The sequence below is a fragment of the Vidua chalybeata genome, chromosome Z (genome assembly GCF_026979565.1).
Source record: "Vidua chalybeata isolate OUT-0048 chromosome Z, bVidCha1 merged haplotype, whole genome shotgun sequence".
Classification (NCBI taxonomy): Eukaryota; Metazoa; Chordata; class Aves; order Passeriformes; family Viduidae; genus Vidua; species Vidua chalybeata.
In genome coordinates, this window is record NC_071570.1 from 39,720,021 (window position 1) to 39,743,298 (window position 23,278).

The 23,278-nt window shown below is 39.1% G+C and overlaps 1 protein-coding gene and 1 long non-coding RNA gene across 6 annotated transcripts in view; one reads left to right on the forward strand and one right to left on the reverse strand.

Moving 5' to 3' along the window:
• Positions 1-49: 49 nt before the first annotated feature.
• Positions 50-3,181, forward strand: LOC128782170 (uncharacterized). The gene is made up of 3 exons (XR_008428679.1): positions 50-122; positions 802-891; positions 3,110-3,181. It is a non-coding gene; the product is annotated as an uncharacterized LOC128782170 (long non-coding RNA).
• A 329-nt stretch (positions 3,182-3,510) lies between these two features.
• The window catches only part of RAI14 (retinoic acid induced 14), an 82,565-nt gene continuing 62,797 nt past the window's right edge, over positions 3,511-23,278 (reverse strand). For 2 of the 5 annotated variants that reach the window (XM_053932371.1, XM_053932372.1), the window contains exons 5-18: positions 22,154-22,218; positions 18,631-18,688; positions 18,366-18,436; positions 16,874-16,980; positions 14,394-14,572; positions 13,744-13,772; positions 12,719-12,805; positions 11,917-12,003; positions 11,164-11,221; positions 10,726-10,844; positions 8,697-10,208; positions 7,784-7,933; positions 5,779-5,844; positions 3,511-5,528 (exon numbers count right to left, since the gene is read on the reverse strand). In XM_053932371.1, the coding sequence (XP_053788346.1) occupies positions 5,451-5,528; positions 5,779-5,844; positions 7,784-7,933; positions 8,697-10,208; positions 10,726-10,844; positions 11,164-11,221; positions 11,917-12,003; positions 12,719-12,805; positions 13,744-13,772; positions 14,394-14,572; positions 16,874-16,980; positions 18,366-18,436; positions 18,631-18,688; positions 22,154-22,218 (2,666 nt within the window). In that variant the 3' untranslated portion in view covers positions 3,511-5,450. The remainder of the gene's footprint in view (positions 5,529-5,778; positions 5,845-7,783; positions 7,934-8,696; positions 10,209-10,725; positions 10,845-11,163; positions 11,222-11,916; positions 12,004-12,718; positions 12,806-13,743; positions 13,773-14,393; positions 14,573-16,873; positions 16,981-18,365; positions 18,437-18,630; positions 18,689-22,153; positions 22,219-23,278) is intronic. The other 3 variants (XM_053932374.1, XM_053932373.1, XM_053932375.1) reach the window with 3 other exon arrangements.

Genomic DNA, 23,278 nt, shown 5'->3' on the forward strand with positions numbered 1-23,278 from the left:
GAGATGTGCCTGTTTCCAATCTCCAGCTGCTGGTAGGAGGCCCCATTACCAAATGTCTGAGCATTTCAGGATGTTGGAAAATGTACAAAGAGGGCCAACACTGAATCTGGACAGATCAGCATGTGAGCAGGCTTTTAAAATAATAGACTGAAAGCCCAATGATTGCATTAACCTGTGTTAAACTCATCAGTTAAAAGTCTGTCAGGGCAGCCAAAGGTTTGGAAATACCTACAAATGCATCGCCACAAAATGCCCCAGGAACTACAGGTAGTACCACAAAACAGACCCTCCCAAAGCCACGTGTAGGACTGGGGACTGGCGTCAACAGGGCTTAAAGCAAGCTGATTTTTGCTGGTTGTGTAAAGGTAAAAAATGGTCATCAGAGGAGTCATATGTTAGTGACAGTCCATGCAGTTCATGCAGTCTGCCACCATTGTGTCTGATGTGACAGAAGCTGTAATTTCTCCAAGAGACATTTTGTTCACACAGTACTGAAGCCTGGGGAATCTAATCAACAATTGTTGGGCAAAGCACATGACTTTCTTACCAGCAGCAGACTTGACTGGTAGATCTGTTCTGTAGTTACAAAAACTTTAACTCAGGTTTCCTGAAATTAATAGACATTAAATCACTGATTTTTATTCAGCTGCAATTTACCACTGTAATTCTACGACAGGGATTTTAAGGAAATTACTGTTGAGGAGAATGAATTTGTTACTGCCCTGAGAAGAACACAGATATAAAACCAAAACAAAATAGGGTTCTAGTCTGTGCTTAGTGTCTCTGTTACTTATGTTCAAGAGGATCGTGAAGGATCCAAACAGAGGAGGAAGCAGGGATAAAGAAAAGCATTTGAAACTTCACTTCTGTGAAATGCTCTGCTGCGAATTGGTGAGCACCCATGAGCACGCAACAGTGACCCTTAGCTGCAGAACCAAGTGGTGTTATAGATGAAGGTTTCAAGGTACTCAAACTCTTGTACTGTGCTTTGACATTAAAGTCAGTACTTTTCGTATTCTCTGTGGCAGACCAAACCCACAGTTAATAGATGATTTAGATCACTGAACTGTCCTAAAAGTCTTGCACCAATTTCTATTTCCTTGAAAAAATTTGCTGTGTTACAGCTGTGCCTGTGGAATATATGCTGGGGTACATCACATCTGCCTATGCTACTCTGAAACCTCCACACCTAAATCCCCCAGAGCATTTCCACACAATTCCCCAACAGGCACAACTGCTCTGCAGCCTGGGTCCCAAGGAGCAGACTGAGGCCCTGACCCCCAGACATCCAAAGCCACAGGAGGCTGCCTGTTCTCCAGGACCTGCCCTGCACTGGGAGGCCTGACCACACCACCTGTGACAGCGATTCTTCCCTACAGCACTTGGGTCTCTGCCACATTTGAGAGCAGATTGCCTCTACCTTCTGTGTCTGCCTCTGACTCAGATGAGGGCTGGTGTTGGTGTGAGGAAAGCCCCAGGATGCTTTGGTATGGCTGATCCAAGCAAGAGCCTCCCCGGGGAAAGTCAGACAGGCAAAGAGCACATGAACCCCCTGGTCTAGTGCCATGAGTCAGCTCTCCTTCCATGTCCCATGTGGTACTCCAAGCTCTTGGCTTACCCTCCCCACTCCTGCATACTCCAGGCTGGTACCCTGCCCTGCCAGACCCCTCCAGAGAGCAGATTTGTGGTCTAAATACAATATACATACTGCAGTAGTTTATGTAGCTCTGAAGCACCCAGCACTGAAATCACATGTCACCTACCTCTTTCCCCCTAGCCAGCTACTCTCAGGCAAACTCACAGAACATGAAGTGGCTTTAACAGCTCCCTATAGTGAAATGGTTTTGCCAAGGGATTTTTTGCCAGCTTCTCCACTGGCCCTTTCTTGTCTGCTTCTCCTGGGGTCCTGTGTATGGTTTGCTGCAGCACAGAGCAACATGGCCTTCCCTGGGCTTTTGCTGTCTTATGCTGACACGCAGAACATCACATCACCACGAAACTGACCTGAGGAGAGGTAGGAAGGCAATCAGCAAGCCATTCTGCCATCCCTGAGCCCCCTGCTCAGCCAGCAAGGGGCAAAATTGGCTCTCTATCTGTGCCTCTACCCATGAGGCTCCAGCAGGAAGGAAGCCTGCTATGCAACATGCCCAGGACCCAGACCCATCTCAGAGGATAATGACCCCCTTGCTCAGGCGTTGGTTATGCGCTGCTATGTGCTGCTGGAGCCAAAAGATCTGTCCAGCAAGGACACATGGCACACTGCAAAAAGTTCTCCTCTGATTGCTGCTGAAATCTTCTGCGTTTTAACCCTCCACCATCTTCTCGTGTTGATTTGGGTTGGCAAAAGAAGGGCCCTGTAAGACCCAGATGATAAATAACCAGGGCAAGACCTGCTTACAGGAACTTGCCCTTAGTTTACATAGGAAGAGAAAGGGACAAAAAGAAAAAAAAAAAAGAAAAAAAAAAAAAAAAGAAAATAAGAAAACAAAGAAGCAAAAGAAAAGGTGATCTTAATACAGATCTAGGATGTTGTCTCCTCCCAAATTCCATCTGAAGCCTGCTACCATCATTTGTCACCATTCCCTACTGTGACAGGACATAGGGTGGATGAGAAGAACCAGTATGGTCAAGCTCTCTGACCAAATTGTATCTGTTGTGTGCAAACTGCAGTGAGCAAGTTTGACAAGAGGAGTTTATTCCCAGTACTCATGCATTTAGGGGAGAGAGGGAAAGGAATTGGCTACAAAAATGCTGCCCATGCTGACCATGCAGGAGGCCAGAAACAGGTGTGGATTTTTCAGAGTAGCAGCTTAGGCAGATGTACCCCACAGGCCCCAACTCTGCATGTCAGCTTGTCCATCTTCAAAGGGAACCCAGTGCTGGGCACCTTACAGAAGTTTGCTACAAGAGGCTAAAGAGACCTGGGATGTGATCACAAGAGATGCAATTCCTTCAGGCAAGAAGATACAAGCAAATCAGTCACTGATAGAAGAGTTTCTCAAATAAAACTGAGAAGAGATGATAAAAAGCAATGGAGCTGACTGTGTGACTAAGTTTAAAAAGCAGACATATCCATATGCATATACTCTTACAATTTTTCTCATTGCAGTTGTGTGTGCGAAGTGCTAAGTGACAGAGAACCACCAGTTTTGAAGAACTGTGGGACATCACTGATGTGTGCTGAGCTCTAAGTTATTTTAAACTTTGCTGTAATAAATCCGGTGGCAAATGGGGAACGTGTATTACCTCTAGCAGGGTGTCCATGTGAGAAATGCCTACAAACCTATCAATGAGATAGACGGCATCATCTGCAAAACTCACTGCGTGGGGTTTGAACTGGATTTATTTCACACAACAGATCAAGACAGTTCATAATGAAGATGCAATTTCAGGGAGGAAAACCTAGTTATTGTGTCATCCATTTAAACAGGAGATATAAAACACATCTGTACTATGTTAGAACAGTGTAGTGAGATCTCCCTCAATACAGAAAGAAAATGAAGACAAAAATGAAAAAAAATTGGAAATGGTTTATTTGCTGCATGAGGAAATTTCTTGTAAATTACATATAAAGAAACTTGTTACGCTGTAGTATATAATTTCCAATATTCCACAAAGATAATTTTAATAAATATACAAACCAAACCAAAGTAGAAGACTAAATCCATCAGGCAACCTACAAAATGGTTCATCAAGTTTTATATTTGCAGCATTAGCATGCTTAAAATTTTGTTCTTTTTGAAGTGATGCAGCAAAATATTTTTCACATTTCTTTGGAGCATTTTCAAAGCTGTCTAACTATAAAATACTGTTCAAATTTAGACAGCATTAGTTAAACCACTCAAGAAAAGTAACACCAAGGTCTAACTGATGCAAAGGTGGTGTTTTTCTTTTTGTTTTTAAAATCCATTTAGCTTTGCCAGAGTTAGGAATTATCTAAGTGCACTATGAGTTCAGTCAGCCTGAGGCACTGCTGACTCCTGTCATATTATGACTCTATATAAACTTCATAGATTATATAGCTCTGAAAGATTTCTCTATTAATAGAGACATATCCCCATAGAATAAAAAAAACACAATACAATATTGAAAATGCAAGCTTGTTAAAATGGTTGTATCCTCAAGTGCAGTGTGTGCTTAGAACATTTTTCCATAGTTTCATTCTATTCCACATCAGGCATTTTTATTTGACTTTAAATGTAGAAGTGCTGATAAAGGTTTTATTGATGCCCGTAGCTTCTAGAAACAACATACAGATTTTTTTTGACACCTCCTGCTGTTGTCTACTTATAATTTCTAAATTTTTTTGGAACAGCAGGCTGAATTTTACACTTAACTGCTCTGGACCGCACTGACAGACAGGCCTATTATTCCATACAAATTTCTTACAAACTGAAAACACTTCACTATGCTTCACTATTACTGAGTACTTGGGGGTATAAAAAGAAACTCTCTAAGACACAATTATCTAAAAATATTTGTTAATAAGCTTAATGTAAATATTATGTAGAAAAAATGGTTTCGCTACAAAAAAATTCATTAGAGGGCCAGTAAAAATATACCGCAGAGAAGATCTTTAAAAAGTGAGGTTAGGAAGTATGAGGCATTGACATTCACTGTAAACATCCTGTGTTCACTAGAATCCCTTGTCTAAAAGTATATGACCTGGTTTTGTTCCTGAGCTTCATGGCCGACGCTTGCATAGACAGCTAAACCTATCATGAAGGGCTATTTATAGAGACAGTTCTGTTTGTACGTAACTTCAATAAACTAATGCTTTTACCTTTTGAAATAGTTTCATTCCACTACCAGGTAGTTAAGGAAACTAAGAAGTATGGTATGGGTTTTGTGTACTCAGTGCATTGGGTGAATTGGGGCAGCTACATTTTAGTGTGTTAATCTTAAGTAACATTACACCAGGAAGTGTAGCTGTTCCACATTCTGGCTCAGCATAAATATCTACTCCTGCTTGCTGCTGTAAGGTTCACTTCTGCTCTGCCAAAGACTGCATATGGCAAAATGTTAGCAATCTGAGTGCTGCAGCATCAAACACAGCCAGTAATGAGATGCAGCTTATAATCAGTACAGAACACCTCACAGAGAATTTAATCTTTACCCACGCAACACAAGTGCTTTCCTCCAGGTTAACCTGCTGCTATTGGAGAAAGCTGGAAAACTACTAACAGGGTAAACATGACATGGAGTGGCCTATGTAAAAAATCTGAAGAACATACTTGCATTTTGGGTATGAAAAGCAGGCATGTGTTTAGCTACTGCACATGGAAATGCACATGGAAGTGGTACAGACAGACAAATATATCCCCCTCACAAACAGCACAGTAACACAAAAGCAGCAAATTGCCAATTTGAAATCTTATGTTAAGGCAAATCTAGATAAAAGAACCATAACAGGATTAATTAAAATAGGGAGTTTTCCTTGGCTTTTTTGTTTACTTTTTCTGCGATTGGCTTTTACACATTGATAAAATTTGTTTAAGCACTTTCTGGACATCTTCATCCATCTGACCCTAGACAAAGGGAGAGAGAAAAAAAGATGATTAAATCAATGCAACTCTAATATTTAAGAACATATACAAACTATTTTTCAGGTATAGTAATTAGATCCATTTCCCAAATGGAAGCAGTGTTAAATTTGTTTTTGAACTGTCATAACTTATGGGAGGGATGTCCTAGTGAAAACATGCAAAATTCTTACTAGATCTGCAGAAGAAACATCTTCAGTTAAAATACTGAGTGACTGACAACATGCAACCATACCTGCACAGCATAGAGAAGGTGCATCCTGTAAACTGAGACAATTTCCTGGTGTTGTTTCTTTGTTTCCTAGAAAACAAAGAAAAGCAGAAAGGCACAGAGCATTCAGAACTATTGAACTCAGAACTCCCCAAGCAGATTCTTACTGAGGAAAATTCAAACCAAAGTCTTATGTAATGCATTGAAAACCAGTTCAGACAGTGTTGTGTCACCAGGAACTCTAAATTTGCTTGGAAGCATGTCCAGGAAAATGCTGTAGTTCTACCTACCCCAGTAAAAGAGCTGTGATATCATCAGTTTTAAGAAGTGCTGAGCTGCTAAGGTGTGGAATGAGCACAGACTCTATTTCCAAGCTTATCAGCAACCAGAATTGCAGAAAGACAACAGTACTCTGATAAATCAACTCTCAACTACAACTCAGCTCCTCCCTGAAGGCAGTGACCCTGATGCCTTAGGATTTTATCTTTTATATATTTCAAATCATGAACTGCTTTAGGGTATAGCTCTAAAACTCCATAGCCTGTCAGCTACTCTTCTCCTGTTTTATTCAAACAGAACAATTCCTCTCTAGGCCTGCAGCTCAAGGACACCCTACTGCTTCAGGCCCTGAAAAATACAACCAAAAATGAACTGGGGGGGAGAGGCAAACTGGGGGTATATGACTTCATTATCTGAAGCTGTAATTGGAGTATTAATCCCTAGTATGTAAAGAAACCAAACTTACAATTGTCTGTAAAAAACTCATGACTGTTACAGTCCCTTTGGGGAGGCTTTGTCTACCCTTAATGTACCTGAAGGCCCTTCATTAAATATATCTGCTTTTATATTAAATATATCTGCTTTTATTCTCTTAATTCTGTCTGTCCTCTGTTTTTAGGTGAGCCTGAAAAAGGCATCAACCCCTCTGTTAGAGCTGATGCCTTCCCAGGTGAAAGGAGGTGCTTACGAAGGCCTTACCCTGTGGGACCCTGACTGAATGAAAGTCACCCAGTCCTTTTCAATGATCACAGACTGCCACAACTCAGAAGCCATCTTTCCAAAGACACATGAAGTTGTTAGGATAGCTAACCTACAAGAAGGAAAGACTGTTTCTGTCCTGTTTTAAAAGCTACCTGCTTTCCTAATGTGCTGTACACCTTTGCACTTCACACTACTTTGCTGATCCTAATTAGTGGGAGATGAAGGGTCCTTTCAGACATGGAATAAGAAAGTCTGGACCTTCACACTGACAGGATGCTCTGCCTATTATTTCTGTCGCCAGAAAAAGGGAATTTTTCTGGCATACTGAGCCCTCTTTTTTTCTGCTGGGAAAGGTAAGAAGCAGACACCACTTAGCATGTCAGTCTGGGAATTCTCCTTTCAGAGGCACTCCAGAGCCCTCAACAAAGGCCTCCAGCAGACAATACCTTCTCTTCATCCTCAACAGTGGATAATGTTCTCCTCTGAGCAGGCAAGCTCTAGGAAATATCAATTATGACTCAACCCAGCTTAGAAGACTGGGCCTTTCATGCAAAAACAACAAAATTTAAAAGAAGATATGTAAGGCATTCAGATTTTCAGAGAATAAACTATGCTCCCCATAAAAAGATGCATTTGCTTGACTTTAAACCTCATACTTTCTTCCAAAATGCTTAAAACCCCAAAACAACATCAGCTGATGAATGTTCTTGAAAATCCTCTGCACACTGATCATACTTTTCCACAAATTAAGGTCTGAGCAGCAGGTTTGGTAGCTCCATTTTACTACAACACATCTGTTTCTCAACTGGTCTGAGAAAAATATGTGGAAAACCAGCTTTCTTTAGTTATGCTCTTTCTAAAATGCTATTCATGACTTGCAAATTCCTACAAGTTTCAGAGAAATAGAAATTACAGATTTTTTTGGATGAAGATTCTTTTCCATGTACGCACTGTCTGTACTCTCTTTTAAATAAGGCAGAGTGAGGAACAGTACATGTTTCTTTGGAGAACTGGGACTAATGTTATGTTTACAAATTGTCACACTTACAGTCAGTTGGTTTTGCAACTGCTTCACTTGTTGCTGTAACACCTCCAGCTGCTGGCTTTGTCTTTTGGGGGCGCTGGTTGAGTAGGAGAGCTGAGAAAGGCTGTTCAATGCTTCTTTTAATTTGCTTATTTCCTTGGACATTTCATTGATCTAGGGAGGCAAAACATCTTTTCGTTAAAAGATGCTATGCATACTGTATTCCTGTGTGTCTTATCTTTGAGTTATTTGTGACTCAAATCTAAGAAGTGGGGAAAACCAAATTGTAAATAAACTCTATGGACAAGCGGAGATGCCATGTAAGGGTTACAATGCTCCTCTATTCCCCATCCTAGTCCAGTCTATTCAAACTGCACTCCTTGTTCTGAACATCAGCAATATTTAACAAGATGGGCTGCATTTACCACCTTTATAAATTTTTCTGCTGAACGAAACACAGGCCAGCTATTCACAGCTACCAAAATGCGTAGCTTTTTATAAAGGAATTTGTAGTGACAGATATGGTAGCTGAAGAGGAAAATTAGTCAAATCATGCTATAGTTGAGATGATGTAGTAATATCCTAACAGTGAATTTTTGCTCCTTCCTAATATTTTGTTTACTTGTCTCCTCTGGAATACCTTCCTGCTGTAAATCTCACTTCTTTGACTTCAGCTGCCTGAATAGTACGAACCCAACCTAAGCATAACTTAAAAGAGGTAAATTGAAAGATCACGTATACCTCCACAGGGGAGGGAAAACAACTGCAAAGCCAAACATAGAGAGAACTCCTTTGCCTTTGATATCTGTATTTTCAAAGGGGGAAATGCACTCATAAGATACTTGAACCAACATTGTCTGTTAGGGAACTGGTGCACTAGTAAACACACTTTGCACTCTGAACTCACATTACCCCTCCACTGTACTGAGTCACTGACCTTTTTGTCTTTATCTTCTTCTAGTTTTGATGAGTTTTTCATTTCAGTAAGAACTTCTTGAACTTGGTGGTACTTGTGCTGAAGATCAGTCACCTCCTGTTCCTTTGCTTCAAGCAGAGTATGCATACCTTCTTTCGCTTCTTTCAAGTGCAGAATTTCATTTCTCAGTTTCATGGCATCTAAGGATATATTTTCCTTCTCTCGGATTACATCCTTCAGTTTGGATGACAAAGCACTAACTTCACCCTCTAGTGAGGACTTGAGCTTTTCATATGTGGCCTTGGGTACCATGGCTTCATTAATTGCAGCTTTTTCTTCCAGTAATGCCTTTTCTAAGTTTCTTAATTTGCTTTCCTTGTTGCTAAGCAGTCGTTTGAGCTCATTTATTTCTTCCTCCATCTCCTTTATGGTATTTCTGAGTGCGTTGATTACCTGACGGTGTTCAGTAATTGGCAAAGAGTTTTGCTTCTGAATGTCTAACAGTTGCTTGAGTTCTTCTGATTCATCTAATACTTTTGTGTACTGGGACTTCATTTCTGATAACTCATTTTCTGCTTTGTATTTCAAAGAATTTGTTAGCTCCATCAGTTTCTCATGTTCATCTCTAGGAATGTAGTCTGAAGCTATATCATCTAGAGTTTTTTTCTTCCTATAATCTTCAAGCTCTGTTTGTGCTTCCTTGTACAACTGAGACAATTCACTAAGTTGCCTGTTGAGCTCATCTATCGTTCTGTGCATCACATCCTTCCTTTCTCCAGCTTCAGCACTAGATTCCAACTGCATCTGATTTGTCAGCTTGTCCTGTAGCCTTTTAATTTCCTCCTGCCCTTCCTTGTACCTCTCAATCAGCAATGCTTTCTCTTGATTAATGTTATCAATAACTGAACAGTATGAATTCTTCATTTCCTCACACTCTTCCACAGACAACTTGCCTGCCACCTTCTGCTCTCTGTCTTCAAACTTTTTCTGTAGCTCTCTCACTTTTTCTTTTTGTCTTTCGCTTTCCTCCAATGCTTTCTTCAATTCTTGCTTAAGTGCTTCAACTTCTTCATATGTAACCTTCAACATACTCAGATCAGAACCGGTTTCTTCACTTTCAGAGGAAACAAGAATTGGCTTCTTTTGCCTTTGTACATTCAAAATCTCTTTCACAGCTTCCTCATGTCTGTTTTGAGTTTCTTTGAATTTCAAATTAAGATCAGAACAATTTTCTGAAATGTCTGGGCTATTTAAATGATCTCTTTCTGGGACTCTAGGCTGGACTTGAGTTTCCACATGCTTTCTTTTTGCTTCAGAATTCTCTAATTTTCTCTGCACATCCTTTAAGTCTTCCTGGAGGTACTTCATTTTTACTTCTCTGGGGCTTGTAAACTTTTCTTGAATTTGAGTGGCATTTAATGTAGGCTTCAGCTCCTGCAACAAGAACTCATTTTGTCTCTCTGCTGTTTGCTCAAACTGTGTTTGGGATGAATATGAGTCTACAGTTGAATCCCCTTCTTTAGGTGTTCTTTCCTGTCCAAAAAAAAAACTCACCAACAATTGCACAATAAAACCAAATACATGATTCTAATTTTTTTTAGAATAGAGTAAGCAAGGAAGTATTGCCACATCCTATAGAGAGAGATGATGAAAGAGCCATGGAAGAAAGTTCTAGAAAAGTTCAAAACTCAGCTGTTCCCATTTAGTCATCTACAGTGAGAGAAGGCAGTAAGTGCCAAGCTCCTCTGAAAGTCTGGGCTGAGCTCCATAAGCTAATAATCAAAGCTATGCAAATTAAAATTCTTCTAGCACTACTGTTAACAACATATTTTAGAAAGTAGTTATCATGATAAATAAAGTTATTCAGTAGTTTATGGGAAAAGTGAGAAGATCAAAACACTGATTTAATCCTTTGGGGCAGAGTGTTTGCATGATCTTACCCACAAGCTCATTAAAAGATCTTCACAGTACAACTCTTTAAAACAGTAAGCAGCTCTTTGTTCTGCCTAGCAGATTAAGAGACCATCAGAACAGCACCAAAATATGTCACCTGTAATTTGACCTGAAGCTCCTTATTGTGCAATGTCAGAGAGGCAATTTTTGCTTGCATCAACAGAAGTAGATCTTGTTGGTCAGCTTCAGAACTCACATCCAATAAACTATCAGCACCTTCAGAGGAAAAAAAAAAAAAGATTCAAAAGGTTTAAAAAAGCTGAAATGCTATTTAGATAGTTATTCCAACATTTAAACAGCTTATTCCCATGACCACTAAATGCAGTAAGCAAGCAAACTATTCCTACAAACTCCCCAAGAATGTGTTCAGTTAACAAAATAGAAGCAGAATGTTTTGGTGGGGAGCTGCTTGTGGAGTTACAAAATGTCACTCTCAATACTTAAGTGTGTTTCATGTACTAAGTAGAAAGGGACAGAGGTTTTCAGCATTTCATGCCACCTAAAACACCTAACGAGATGAGGATTAATTGTATACCTGTTGTGCTGTCACTCAGTCTGTCTTTATTATCCCTGTGCAAAGAGCTGAATTCTTCCTGTTAAGACATCAAAAGAAAACATTTTCACAGAAAGCAGATATAAAGCTGGACAGTTCAGCAAAAAGAACTATAGACAGTATAGTTTCTGCTGGATAAAGCCTGTCCACATGGATGTCTTTTATTTCTGAGGTCTTGTTTAATTGTAGCATGTGTCCAGTATTTCAGAATGTGTTAAAGCCATTCAAGTTCCACTGCCCAATTCCCATTAAATGCTAATGAAACACAGGCAACTATCTTGTAAATAGTTTGGAAGACTGCAAACCCTGTGATAAGTAATAGCAACATACTGACATGTGTTTAAAAAAATCTTCAGCAACACAAGGTAAAGATCACACAGAACATACTTAACCCTTTCAGTGACATCTTTTGGTAAAATGGTCTCTTTTTGCACTGCCCAATTCCATGCACTTTGCTGATACTAGAAATTGAACTCTTGGAACATGAATACTTCCATAACCATACTTCTAAACACTAACTAACCTATGACTATTTATATGTACATATATGTCACACATTAAAGTAAACTTTACATTCGTTTTATGAATTGCATTGAAATAGATTTGGATCCATTTTTGTTCCTAAAATTCAGCTAATTAAGTCACAGGAGATTCTGTAGTCATCAAAATAGAACATCAAGCAAAACAAATCCTGTACTTTCCTTCCCTAAGCTCATAAGAATGGAACACTGATACCTTGCACACTTGATCAGCAAAGAAAGCCTGCCCTTTTCCAGTCATGGGAGTTGAAGTTGATGAGTGTGGAGAGGACAAATCATTAACCTGTAAAAAAAATTATATAAATAGGTATGTATACATGCATGCACATACATACCTGCCTAACATGTCCCTATATATATATGTATATATATATATGTATATATATCTATACATACACGCATATACACATATATATATATATGCATATACATGCATTAAAGAATACTTTCACCTGCACTAATCTAAGTCACAATTCTAGATTACTTTCAGAGAACAGACTGAATTATTTAGTGCCCTTCTGAATCAGTATTATATAAGGAGTGTAGCTGTTACACAGGTTACATTCTGGTTTAAGATTAAACCTAACTATTAAATAGACTTATATAGTACCAAAATGCAGTTAAGTATTTTATTTTGATAGGCATATATGCCCATAATAATATATATCCATATATATGTATAACTAAAATATAAAGAACTTATTATTTACTTATTGAAATCAGCAAAAAGGACAACTTCAACTTTAGTTGGAAGAAACAATTGTACAGTAAAATTTGTACAGTTGTATCTTTGACCATGCTGTATTTTAAGCAATTTTGCTTAGTTAATCTAAGCAACATGTGTTTTCGTGGTGTCATCCTAATTTCAGGAAAAGCATTCATGGTAAGACAGGCATATAAATATAAGGTGACAGAGAAAATCCTGCCCACATAACTCTAATAATTTTCAAAATGCTTTATATCCCCTAAAAGCATCTCAAAATCGGTCTTTTCTTTACCTGAATAGGACTGATAGGAGGAGGTGGGGCTTTGCGTTTTTTTGGAGTTCCACTTCTTTCTGAACTTAATTTAGAGCCTTGATCATGCTGAAAGTTTCACCAGCCAGAAAAGGTAGGTTTGTTAGTTTGGTTAGTAAAGTCTGAGCAAGTTGTTTTATAAAAAAAAGTAAAAAATAAATCCCACATTATTATCAACTTTAGCAGCTCATGCAGTGCCTTTTTTCCCCTGGGTAAAGACCACATCTCTACTGGCACAAAGATATTAAACATGCCTGACAATAAGAATCTGCTCCTTTGTAAACCATGCTTCAGTGAAAACAAACAAGATTTAGTAAAAAAGCAGAAGCTGATAATAGGTTTAGCACCAGTGACCTTAAAACACTTCATTCATACACAGCCCAGTCATGCCATTCTTCACAGCTACCATCTTTCCTCTCCACTAGCTTCTGCCTGAACCCCCGCAAAAAACCCACCTCTGCACTCAGAGAAGGAATGACCAATGCATTGCACCCTTGTCTACTTCCCAGCCACCAGCACATCTACAAGGTCTACTTGCACTCCAAGATAAGACACTAAATAAAAAATGTAAGAAACTAATTTAATCACCTAAATCTGCCATGATTCTCACAGGAAGGGGCCTCCAGCAAAACCAGGGATAACCTTTAATTTTATGTTTTAGATAGAGAGAATTTCTCTGGATCCTCTTTTCTGCATTTTAAAGAGCCAAGCTCCTGCGCTACACATGAGGAAAGCAGGAATCATCCCAGCACACATGCACATACACACTCGCCCTCCTTTCCTCCCCTCACCAAGGGTGCTGGCTGCTGTTACACAGAGAAGCCAAGTCTAAAAGTAGTGATCTTCCTGAAACACATTTCATACCTAAGCAAGAAAAACCTTTTACATTACATAGTAGTCATGGCAACCCATCTCAGAATAACACTTACTAGTGCTTCCATTACTATTTTTTGTTATGTTACAAGTCTAGAGAGTCAGGGTATTTTCAAAACCAAAAGGACAAATACCTGCTTCGCTTTTGTTGGAGACTTTGCCTCTGTGGAGCAGAAAAGAAGTGGAATAAAGAGAAGTTATTAAAGGAAGAGTTACTTTCCATTCTTAACCCACCTCTCTGCTCTGTTTCCCATACTATAGATAAATGGTTTGGTTTTTGAATTCCTGTCTGAAACCTAAAAAATACAATTTGCAAATTCCATTTCAATCACATTCTTTCTCTGCTACTGTCTGGTTTCATTTTGAGAAAAATTCTGAAGAATCATGACAATTTTTATTCTGGTCTTGCACCATTCTTATGCATTAAGCTTCCTGCTTTAGAAATCCATTGTAGTTTGACCATAAAATGCTCTGCCTGCTTCAATTCCTTCTCCAACACCTCTACTGAGGTGTTCTATGTATAAAAGAGAATCCATTCCAAATTGTATGCAAAATTTCACAATGCTGCTATATCAACTTGTCTTTCTCCAAAACACCTCTTTTTGGCCTGCTCAGGGTTTTATCCCATGCTAAATATTACCATCTATGGCAAAGAGTTTTTGGGAAGTCTCAGCCAGATTATCTTGAAAATGGCTTTTGCAACATTTCAGGCTACAGTTTTAAGAAAATTTGTTCAGTGCTAAATCAAAAAGTGACAAACTGCAGGTCAGCCTCTCTCACATACCCACGTCCTGTGATATCTTTGACGACAGGAGATTCTGGATCCCTGTATTCTCAGAGAGCTTGGCATAATGCAGGGCATTCTGTCCAAAGACATCTACTAAACTGACATCTGCATCTCTCCTGAGGAAAGCTTCCACCATGTTAAGGCTACTAGCTTCACAAGCCATCATCAAAGCAGTTCTGAACAAAAGAAAAAAAAAAAAAAGAAAGAAAAAAAAAAAAAAAAAAGAAAATAAAAAAAACCCAAAGTGTCAAGAAAAAAATTGTGATTGTTATTGTGCAATAAGGTCCAAGATTCCATCAACATGTTTTTTGGTACATAAATATGACTTCTTTTTCTCCTTACAAAAAAACACTTGCTAGCTCTTCCTCCTCTTCCTCATACACTCCAGCTGTAAATACAGGTCTACAAACATTTCTAAATACAGCTTCCTGAGGCTGAGAGGAAAGCCATAGATAGAAATGGCTGCAGGATAAAGTCAGACAAACAAACCTCACTGCTACACTCTGATTACAGTGGTGGTACAACATGAAAACCTTTATTTCATTCCTGCTCTCCTCCACGTGTTGTGTTCGAGACAAAACAGACAAACAAATTTTAATCAGAAAGACAATTAAATCTAAAAGATCTTCAGTGAGTCCAAGAGATGAGTTTGACCTCAAACCCTGTGCTACTGTCACCCTAAAAAAAAGAAAAAAAGGAGTCCATGAGAGCACAAACAATTCCCTTTCCAACAAAGGGCAGTTGCACAGAGACGGCTCCTAGAGTAAGCATAGCATACAGAAGGAATCTTTTACTAACAAGTTGTATCTGTTTTTCTCGGTTATTTGAAGGGGTCATAAGAGGCATACAGAATAATTACAAAGAAAATCTCACCTTTCAAGCACACTCTAATACTGCCTTTCTGCTCAGGCATAGTTCTCCTTTCTCTGTATGAATGCATGTCTAATAAATTGGACAAGTTTACTGCCAAACACATTTCTCGGTGCAGATACAATGCTGAAAAGTTACTACAGTGATAATACTTGCTAAGTATTAAGACAACAGTTTCACTAATTAATTAAACATACTCCCTCTAATGGGTGAGTCACTTGGAAAAGTGATGCTGTTGCAGTGCTGTGCTAAAAGTAGTGGTGAGTTATAACTTGGATAACACCTCCAGAGTCACAGGGATGGTTTTAGATTACCAAAATAATTCGCTTAGTCTGGACATGATAGGAATCTGGAGATGCTATTTTTGAAGGTTATCCCTCTCTTCTCCCAATGAGGTTTCTCCATAGGAATCTGGAGATGCTATTTTCGAAGGTTATCCCTCTCTTCTCCCAATGAGGTTTCTCCTGTTAAAATCTGAACTACTTCTGTGAATATGAGATGCAGTAGTAGTCACTTCCCTCACCACAATTAAAGTAAGAAGTAAACCAGCACATTCTATGTTACAATGTTTTGTTGCTTCTACATACAGCACTGTCTTTAAAAAAATGCAAAAATTCTGTCCTATTTGAGACAGAAACTCCTTCATCCAATTAAAGCAGAAAGTCTTAACCCTGTCTGCTGACTAAACACTAGGAGAGTGAGGGGAAGGCAGAGGCCCCAGAGTGAGCAGCACCTCAGGTTCAAAGCACCTATGAGGCCATGAAAACTGCCACAAAACAAAGGGGTTTTCTTCAGACAACTGGAAACAAAGAGCGCCCTAATGAACTTTGGACTGATAAACAAGTTAGGGCCCAGTCTTATATTCACAGGTGCCGCCAGAGAACAGAATCAGCATTGTGTCACACAGAATAATCAAAATTGCTATGAAGTGTAAGTGCCAAGTCTTGTCAGTATCCCACTTTATCTCCACAGTTAAACCAGCTGTTTATAAAACAGTCCACAATATTCTAAGACCCTTGATCTTTGTCAGTATCATCAAAACTAGTGCATTTTTCACTACAAGGATGTTGCTTTTTAAGAAGTTATCTGATACATCACTATCTCTTAATGCAGAAAAAACTCTAATTGGCACCTTCTAGAAAAGCAGCATCTCCACTATAGAGATTTACTGTATTTTTTTTTCTTGCTGCTGTGTCTGCATTATGGCAGAGAAAGCAACCCTCCACAGATTTTGCTCACAAGTAGCAGTTTTAAGGATTAAAGTTGGAGGTATTAACTCATTCCAAGAAGACAGCAGCATTTTAAACTGGGATACTTAGAAAGTGATGAGTGGGTAAGTGCTATCAATCATATTCGTACAGGAATCATTTAAATGTTCCGGTAGCCCAAGGGAAATCTTACAGGCAGATTGGTTTTATAGCCACATAATTTCTGCTTCATCTTTTACTTCAGTCAGAATTCTGTAAGCCTTCTCAGCAATCAGGATATGCTGTCTAGTACAGAAAGCATTATTTCACCTAATATCAACTATTTTGGGAAGGATTTGAGAAGAAATCTTCATTTGATAGTCAGCTTTGGTGAAGAATCAACATTTTAACCTGCTGTACCTTCCATTTTTATCCCTCGTGTTGATGTCTGCTCCATGATCCAGAAGGTATTTGCAGACTTCTGTATGACCATTTTGTACTGCAAGCAGCAGAGGTATGCTCCCATCCTAGAAATGCATATAAAGAAACTATGAACAGTATTCCATCCACTTACAAAAACACACTGAGATTTAAAGTGAGCTACACATTTTACCTTCACACAGCAAAAATGAGGTGCTATTAGTACATTTTTCCTGTGTACCATGAACATAGCTGAGTGTGTTATAATTCCTTCCTTGTCTGTTGGGGATGATGCAAAACACAGGGAGTAGGAACTTGCTTTTGTACTCCCTTTGCTATTTGCTCAATGCTAAAACACAATTATTTTGAAACGACAAAATATCTTTCTGTAGCTCCACAACAAAAATGGTAATTTTAACCAAGTACTAGGCAAAAATGCAACATTTCATAAAGTCATAGAATAACACAGTTGGAAGACACCTTTAGAAGTATCTGGAGTTTCTCCCACTTTTTTCTCATCCAAAGCTAGGCCAGCTTCAAGTTTCAGCACATATCTCAGAGACTTGTCCAGTCATGTTTTAAACACCTCCAAAGGTAAAGACACAGCTCTAGGTACCAGTTCCAGTGTTTGACCCCCCTTAAAGGTGTGGTTATTTTTTTACTAGTAGCTAACTGGAATTTCCCAATTAGTCCACTACCCAAATTCTGACTATTGCTTATCATTTTGTCATGCACCTCTGAGGCTGGTCTCTCTTTTTCCTATACCCAGCCATGATGTAGCTCAGGACATTTTTAAGATACTCCTAAAGCCTTAAGACTGAATAAATTGTTTATGCCTTTAAAATGCACCTGCTGAAATCTTAGATCAGATGTCTATGTTTGTGACATATTTGTTTTTGCTAGAAAGACCAGATATAGACAAAAGCCGAAACCACACAAGTTTGAGTGTCTTTATCTAGTTTTGAGTGTCTTTTGACCTGTGCTTTACAGATCTTTTCCTTTTGTCATTAGGTTTTCCATCAGGCAATTATATCATTCCCAAAACCAGACCTGGCTGATTGTAGACTTCTCACAGTAGTCTCTGAGCCTTTGGCACATGTGAGGTATATTTGTTCCCCTCAGGCTTATCATACTCTGATTGGGCTTTGTGAGCATTTTGCAGCCCTTGGCCACATACTGGGCCTTTTCCAAAGCCTCCTGGTGACAATGGAAACACTTTTAATTATGTTTTGAATGTGTAAGAATTGATTCTAGCTACCTGTGCTAAGTCTCAACAATCAGCAAATCCTGCCACTACAGTATCAGATTATGAAGTGCTTCCACACCTCTGCAATTGCAAGCTGCAAAAGGAACTTCCTCCAGCAGAGAAACCCTGAAGGTGTGAGCACAGCATTGCTTTGAACTACTGCACGTGAGATGGAGCATGGTAAGGCATGGAGGGTGATAAAAGCTCTGAAGTATCTGCAGTACACACAGGAGAGGAGGTACGTACCAAATCTTTGATATTAATGGGACATTTGTGCTCACACAGGAGTTGAACTGCCTGAAGACACCCACATGCAGCTAAAAGAAAATAAAATTAAATTAAAAAAAAAAAGACAATTGTGAAAATCCATTAAACCACAATTTCAAAATTTGTGTCCCACACTTCCACTTGCTATATTGCAGAATTACAGTGGGGTACAAAAAGAAATTCTAGGCTGATAAGCTAGGAATATCAAGCACAATAAAATAATACAAACTTTCATGAAAGTTACCTGCATAATGTAAAGCTGTTTTCCCAGAATTGTCAGTGCTGTCGGCTGGACATTTACTCTGCATAATTCAATAAGGAAAAGGAAAAAAAAGCAATTAGAGAAAGACAAAGAAAATTAAAAAATATGTTTTATGTAGACAGAGTGCTTAACATCTTTGCGAAAAGATTCATGTGCTGCTTCAGAGAAGAAGGAAGGTACAGCTTCCCTCTCTATCAATCTGCTATTTCCTGTCTTCATAACAACTTATATTGAAGCCATAGGAAATCCTCATGGTTAAGAGAACTGTCCCTAAAAATGTTATAGTTTCAGAATAACTTAAGTTAGTAAATAAAAAAGTAAATAAATAAATAAACAATAAATCAGTAAATAAAATCTCTCCTTTGCCTCTTTTTTTTTTAACATTAGCGTAAAAGCTAAAGCAACCACATCCTAAGGCAATTTGTCCTGCATTAATTAATACAACCATGGCATGGTTTGGATTAGAAGAGACCTTCAAGATCATCTTGTTCCAACTCCCTGCCATGGGCAGGGATACATTCCACTAGACTAGGTTGCTCAATGCCCCATCCAATGTGGCCTTGAACACTGCCAGGGATGGGGCATCCACAACTTCTCTGGTCAACCCATGCCAGTGCCTCACCACCATCACAATAAAGAATTTCTTCCTAATCTTAAATCTAAACCTACCCTCCTTCAGTTCAAGCTGTTGTCACTTGTCCTATCACGACATACTCATGTAAAAATTCCCTCTCTGGTTTTCTTGTGTGGCCCCTTTAGATACTGAAAAGCAGCTCTAAGGTTTCCTAGGAGCCTTTCTCTTCTCCAGGCTAAACACCACGGTCTCAGCCTTTCCTCACAGCAGAGGTGCTCCATGTCTCTTGATGCCTTAAGTTTTAGCTTTCATATTATCCAGATTCTGTACTGCATTAATACTTGAATCTGAACTTCATATAATGTGTTAGCAAGTTCTCTTCACAGTTTTGTTAGACAAAACAATCCTTTTCCAGCCTGAGAAACAAGGATACTGTTGCAGCTTCAGGCCCAAAAAGTATAATCAACAGCAAATTGAAGAGAGCAATCTTTCTTGGTGAGAGGAATGATGGGACTTCATAACCTGAAGCTGTAATGGGACAATTAACCCCAATATGTAAATGGATCAGAACTTATAAAAGTGAACTCGTGACCCATTGTCCATCTTGGGTGTAGCCTCAGCCAGGCTCTTGTACTACCCAAGAGGTATCCTTTGAAGGCCTTTCTAATAAATACCTATTTTATTCCTTTAACACTGTCCAGCCTCTGTTCTAGGTAGCCTCTCAAAGCATCACTCTGATCACCTTCACGGTCCTGCTCTGTGCTGACTCCAGCAGGTCCCTGTCCCTCCTGTGCTGGGAGCCCAGAGCTGGATGCAGTGCTCCAGGTGGGTCTCAGCAGAGCAGAGCAGAGGGGCAGAATCCCCTCCCACCCTGCTGCTCACAGGGCTCTGGATGCAGCCCAGGAAACGTTTGGCTCTCTGGGCTGATCCAGGGGCAGCGCCAGCACTTGGCCTTGTTAATGTTGATGAGGGCCTATTGATAAATGCAACAAGGGTTCATTAGCATTTTTAAAAATAACCACCAACAATCCAGTTGTATCTTGTTGTATTACAATTATCAGATGCTACTGATCAATCTGGAATTCAAAGCAATAAGTAGTAATGAAAAAGATCATTCAAATCCTTATCAAGGCTCATTTTGGTATAGAAGATATTTGTTTTAGTTACAACAAAGAGAGAGTATCATTGAAACCTAGGTTCATTTGGGTTGGAAATAACCATCAGGATCATCAAATCCAACTATTAACCGAGTATTGCCAAGTTCATCACTAAGATGTCTCACATCTACACAGCTCTTAAATCCTTCCAGGTGAAGAAATTTTCCTAATATCCAACTTAAAGCTTCCTGGGTGCAACTTGAGGCCATTTCCTCTTTTCTTGTTGTGATATAGTCTACCCTAAGCCTCCTCTTCTCCAGGCTAAACCCCACCAGCTCCTTCAGCTGCTCCTCACAGGACTGGTTCTCTAAACCCTTCACAAGTTTCAAAGCTTTTCGTTGGACAGTTGGTTGTTTTCGTTTCTAGAAAATAAACATTATAACTTTTGACCTTTACATGCAGCACTGTCTCCAACTATGATTATCTGGGAAAACAGAATCACACAGACTGTTACATTCTGTAACAAAAATGTCATTATTCTGCCTGTGTAAAATAATTATTCAGCCTGTTTTAGTTCAACAACAGTTAGACATCCCTTGCATACACACTTTGGTCCACAGAAGATAATCCTAAGAGCATGAATTACTGGAGAATATCACCAACAGATCTGCATTTAGGAATGTATTTATAAACCTGCATATTGAAATAAAAGTAGAAAAACATCAACAAAAGCAGGCAAGTGGAAGGGCAGCAGCTCCTTGGTGTTAAGCACAATTAGTTCCGAGCTGCCACTGCCTGCGATGCCAGCAGTGACAGCCTGATGGCTATGTGGATCGTGGCTGGGGATAACCCTTCCTGCCCACTGAGCAGCAGGGCAGACAGCTTGTATGGGCTATGGAGGTGGCAATCAGTGAAACTGGACCCTGTGTTGTCAGAGACACTGACAGAGGTCAGTCACCGGACAGCTGGAGAGCCCTGAGGCAACCAGGGAAAAACAATCTGGAGGTTGGGATATAGGATCCATTCTCTTTCTGCACCATCATGTTCACATGGGGTTGTTAATCATTATTTCATCTGTATTCATTATTTTATCTGAGACCTTCTGATAACTCCAAACTTAGAAAAATCTGTTTTGTTTCTCTGATCACCACCATGAAAACTTACCTGTATTTCTGAAATTGAGCTGAGATGGACAATGTCTTTGCTTACTAACACTCATCTTCAACACAATGAGACTCTTCTCTTCATCTTCACTTTTGTTTTTCTTATTTTCTCTCCCCATTCTTTCAACTCCCTTTCTAACCCCTCACTCTCCTTTACCTCATTTCATTGAAGATTTGATTATTTCCATATTATTTTTGGATCTAAACTACTTTGTTTTTCTCTCTTTTTTACTTTAAACTTGAAAATGTTTCTGTGGTGAACAGATAGAAAGCATTCCAGTGGAACATTATTAGAATCCCCCCAGAAGTGAAAAACCTTTTCCCCTGTAACTCTTAATCCACCTAATTCCAAGTCATCTAACCATACAGACAAAACACAGGAAGTGAAACTGAAGCTACAACCTACTTGAAACCCAACCAAACTATGTCAGAGCAACTGGACATGGAAAAATGTATTTGCAGACCACTTAGGGAAGATACACTGTGTTCTATCATGCATTCACAGTGCCTGAAAGATCCTTAAATCTCTCTTTATGTTTAAACCCTTGATGCGCCTCTCTTGATGCCAAGGAGATAGAACAGTAAAGAAGTATGGTGCAGATTGCTAGCATAAAATGAGTCTAATGGAACCAAATTAAAATTTAAAAAATCAAAATTAATTTTTCTTTTACCTGAATTAACCTCTTAACACAATCAGGGTGGCTGTTCTTTGCTGCAAGATGTAAAGCACTGTGCCCTAAAAGAATAAAAGCAAAGCAAATTAATTATTCAGTCATGCCAAAGCACAGGAATAAAACCTTCCATGACAAAGGCAAAATCTTGAATTATCTGTCTAGTTCCTATCACAACACATAAAAAGTAAGGGTAGACAAAATAAAGTAAAAACCTATGTCAAACAGAATGTCTTTACTACCTTTTGTTCAGGCATGTAACAGAATAATCTTAAAAGTCTCAATTCATATAAAGGAGTGACACAAACACTGTGTCAGACTACACCCGGGCAGAAGCAAGTCTAAGATTGTACATTATGTCTTGTTTCTTAGAAAACAATTTTCCAGTATTACACAGCCTCCCTTGCACACAGACATCTGTCAGTGTCATGAGTTTTGCTATTTGGCAGTGAAAACGTACCCATCATCAAGAGCAAAACCTGCCAAATTCACCACCTACAACTATATTAAGTTTGTGTCACCCACGAAATACACATAAAAGACTCAAACACAGGCCTGCTTTGGTTTGCTCCTCACAGATTTCCTATTCCCTATCAAACACAAGTCTACATGTCACTGAATTCATTATGATTTACTGATTATGGATTTATGATGAAACACTGAAGTCTCTCCTCCAGCTTCATCTTGCAGAACATCTGAAAAATTGAAGATGACAAGACAGCAAAAGAAGAAATTATCCATGCAACTAAGAAGAGAAGGACCCAGGATTTAGTACTCAATAAAGACAAAGATACATGTGACAGGAAGCTCTCTTTGCAAATGGTGTGTCTTTCACATAGAAGGATTTCACTAAGGAGTACTGGGCTGACATTCTCAGGTGGAAGTAGGCAGGCAACTTTTTACTACTCAAGTGACCAATAAATCATCAGGCAAGGTGAAGCATGAATTCGGAATTATAGTCTGCATCAGGTACATATATTCCCTTATCATTATGTAAAATATGAATGCTTCTTCCAGTATCACAGACACTTCTTTAAATATAGAATGCAAATGATTCCTACATATGACAGAGATTCCCTCAGGCTGCAATGAGTGGCAAACCAGAACCCATGAGCCCAGCAATTA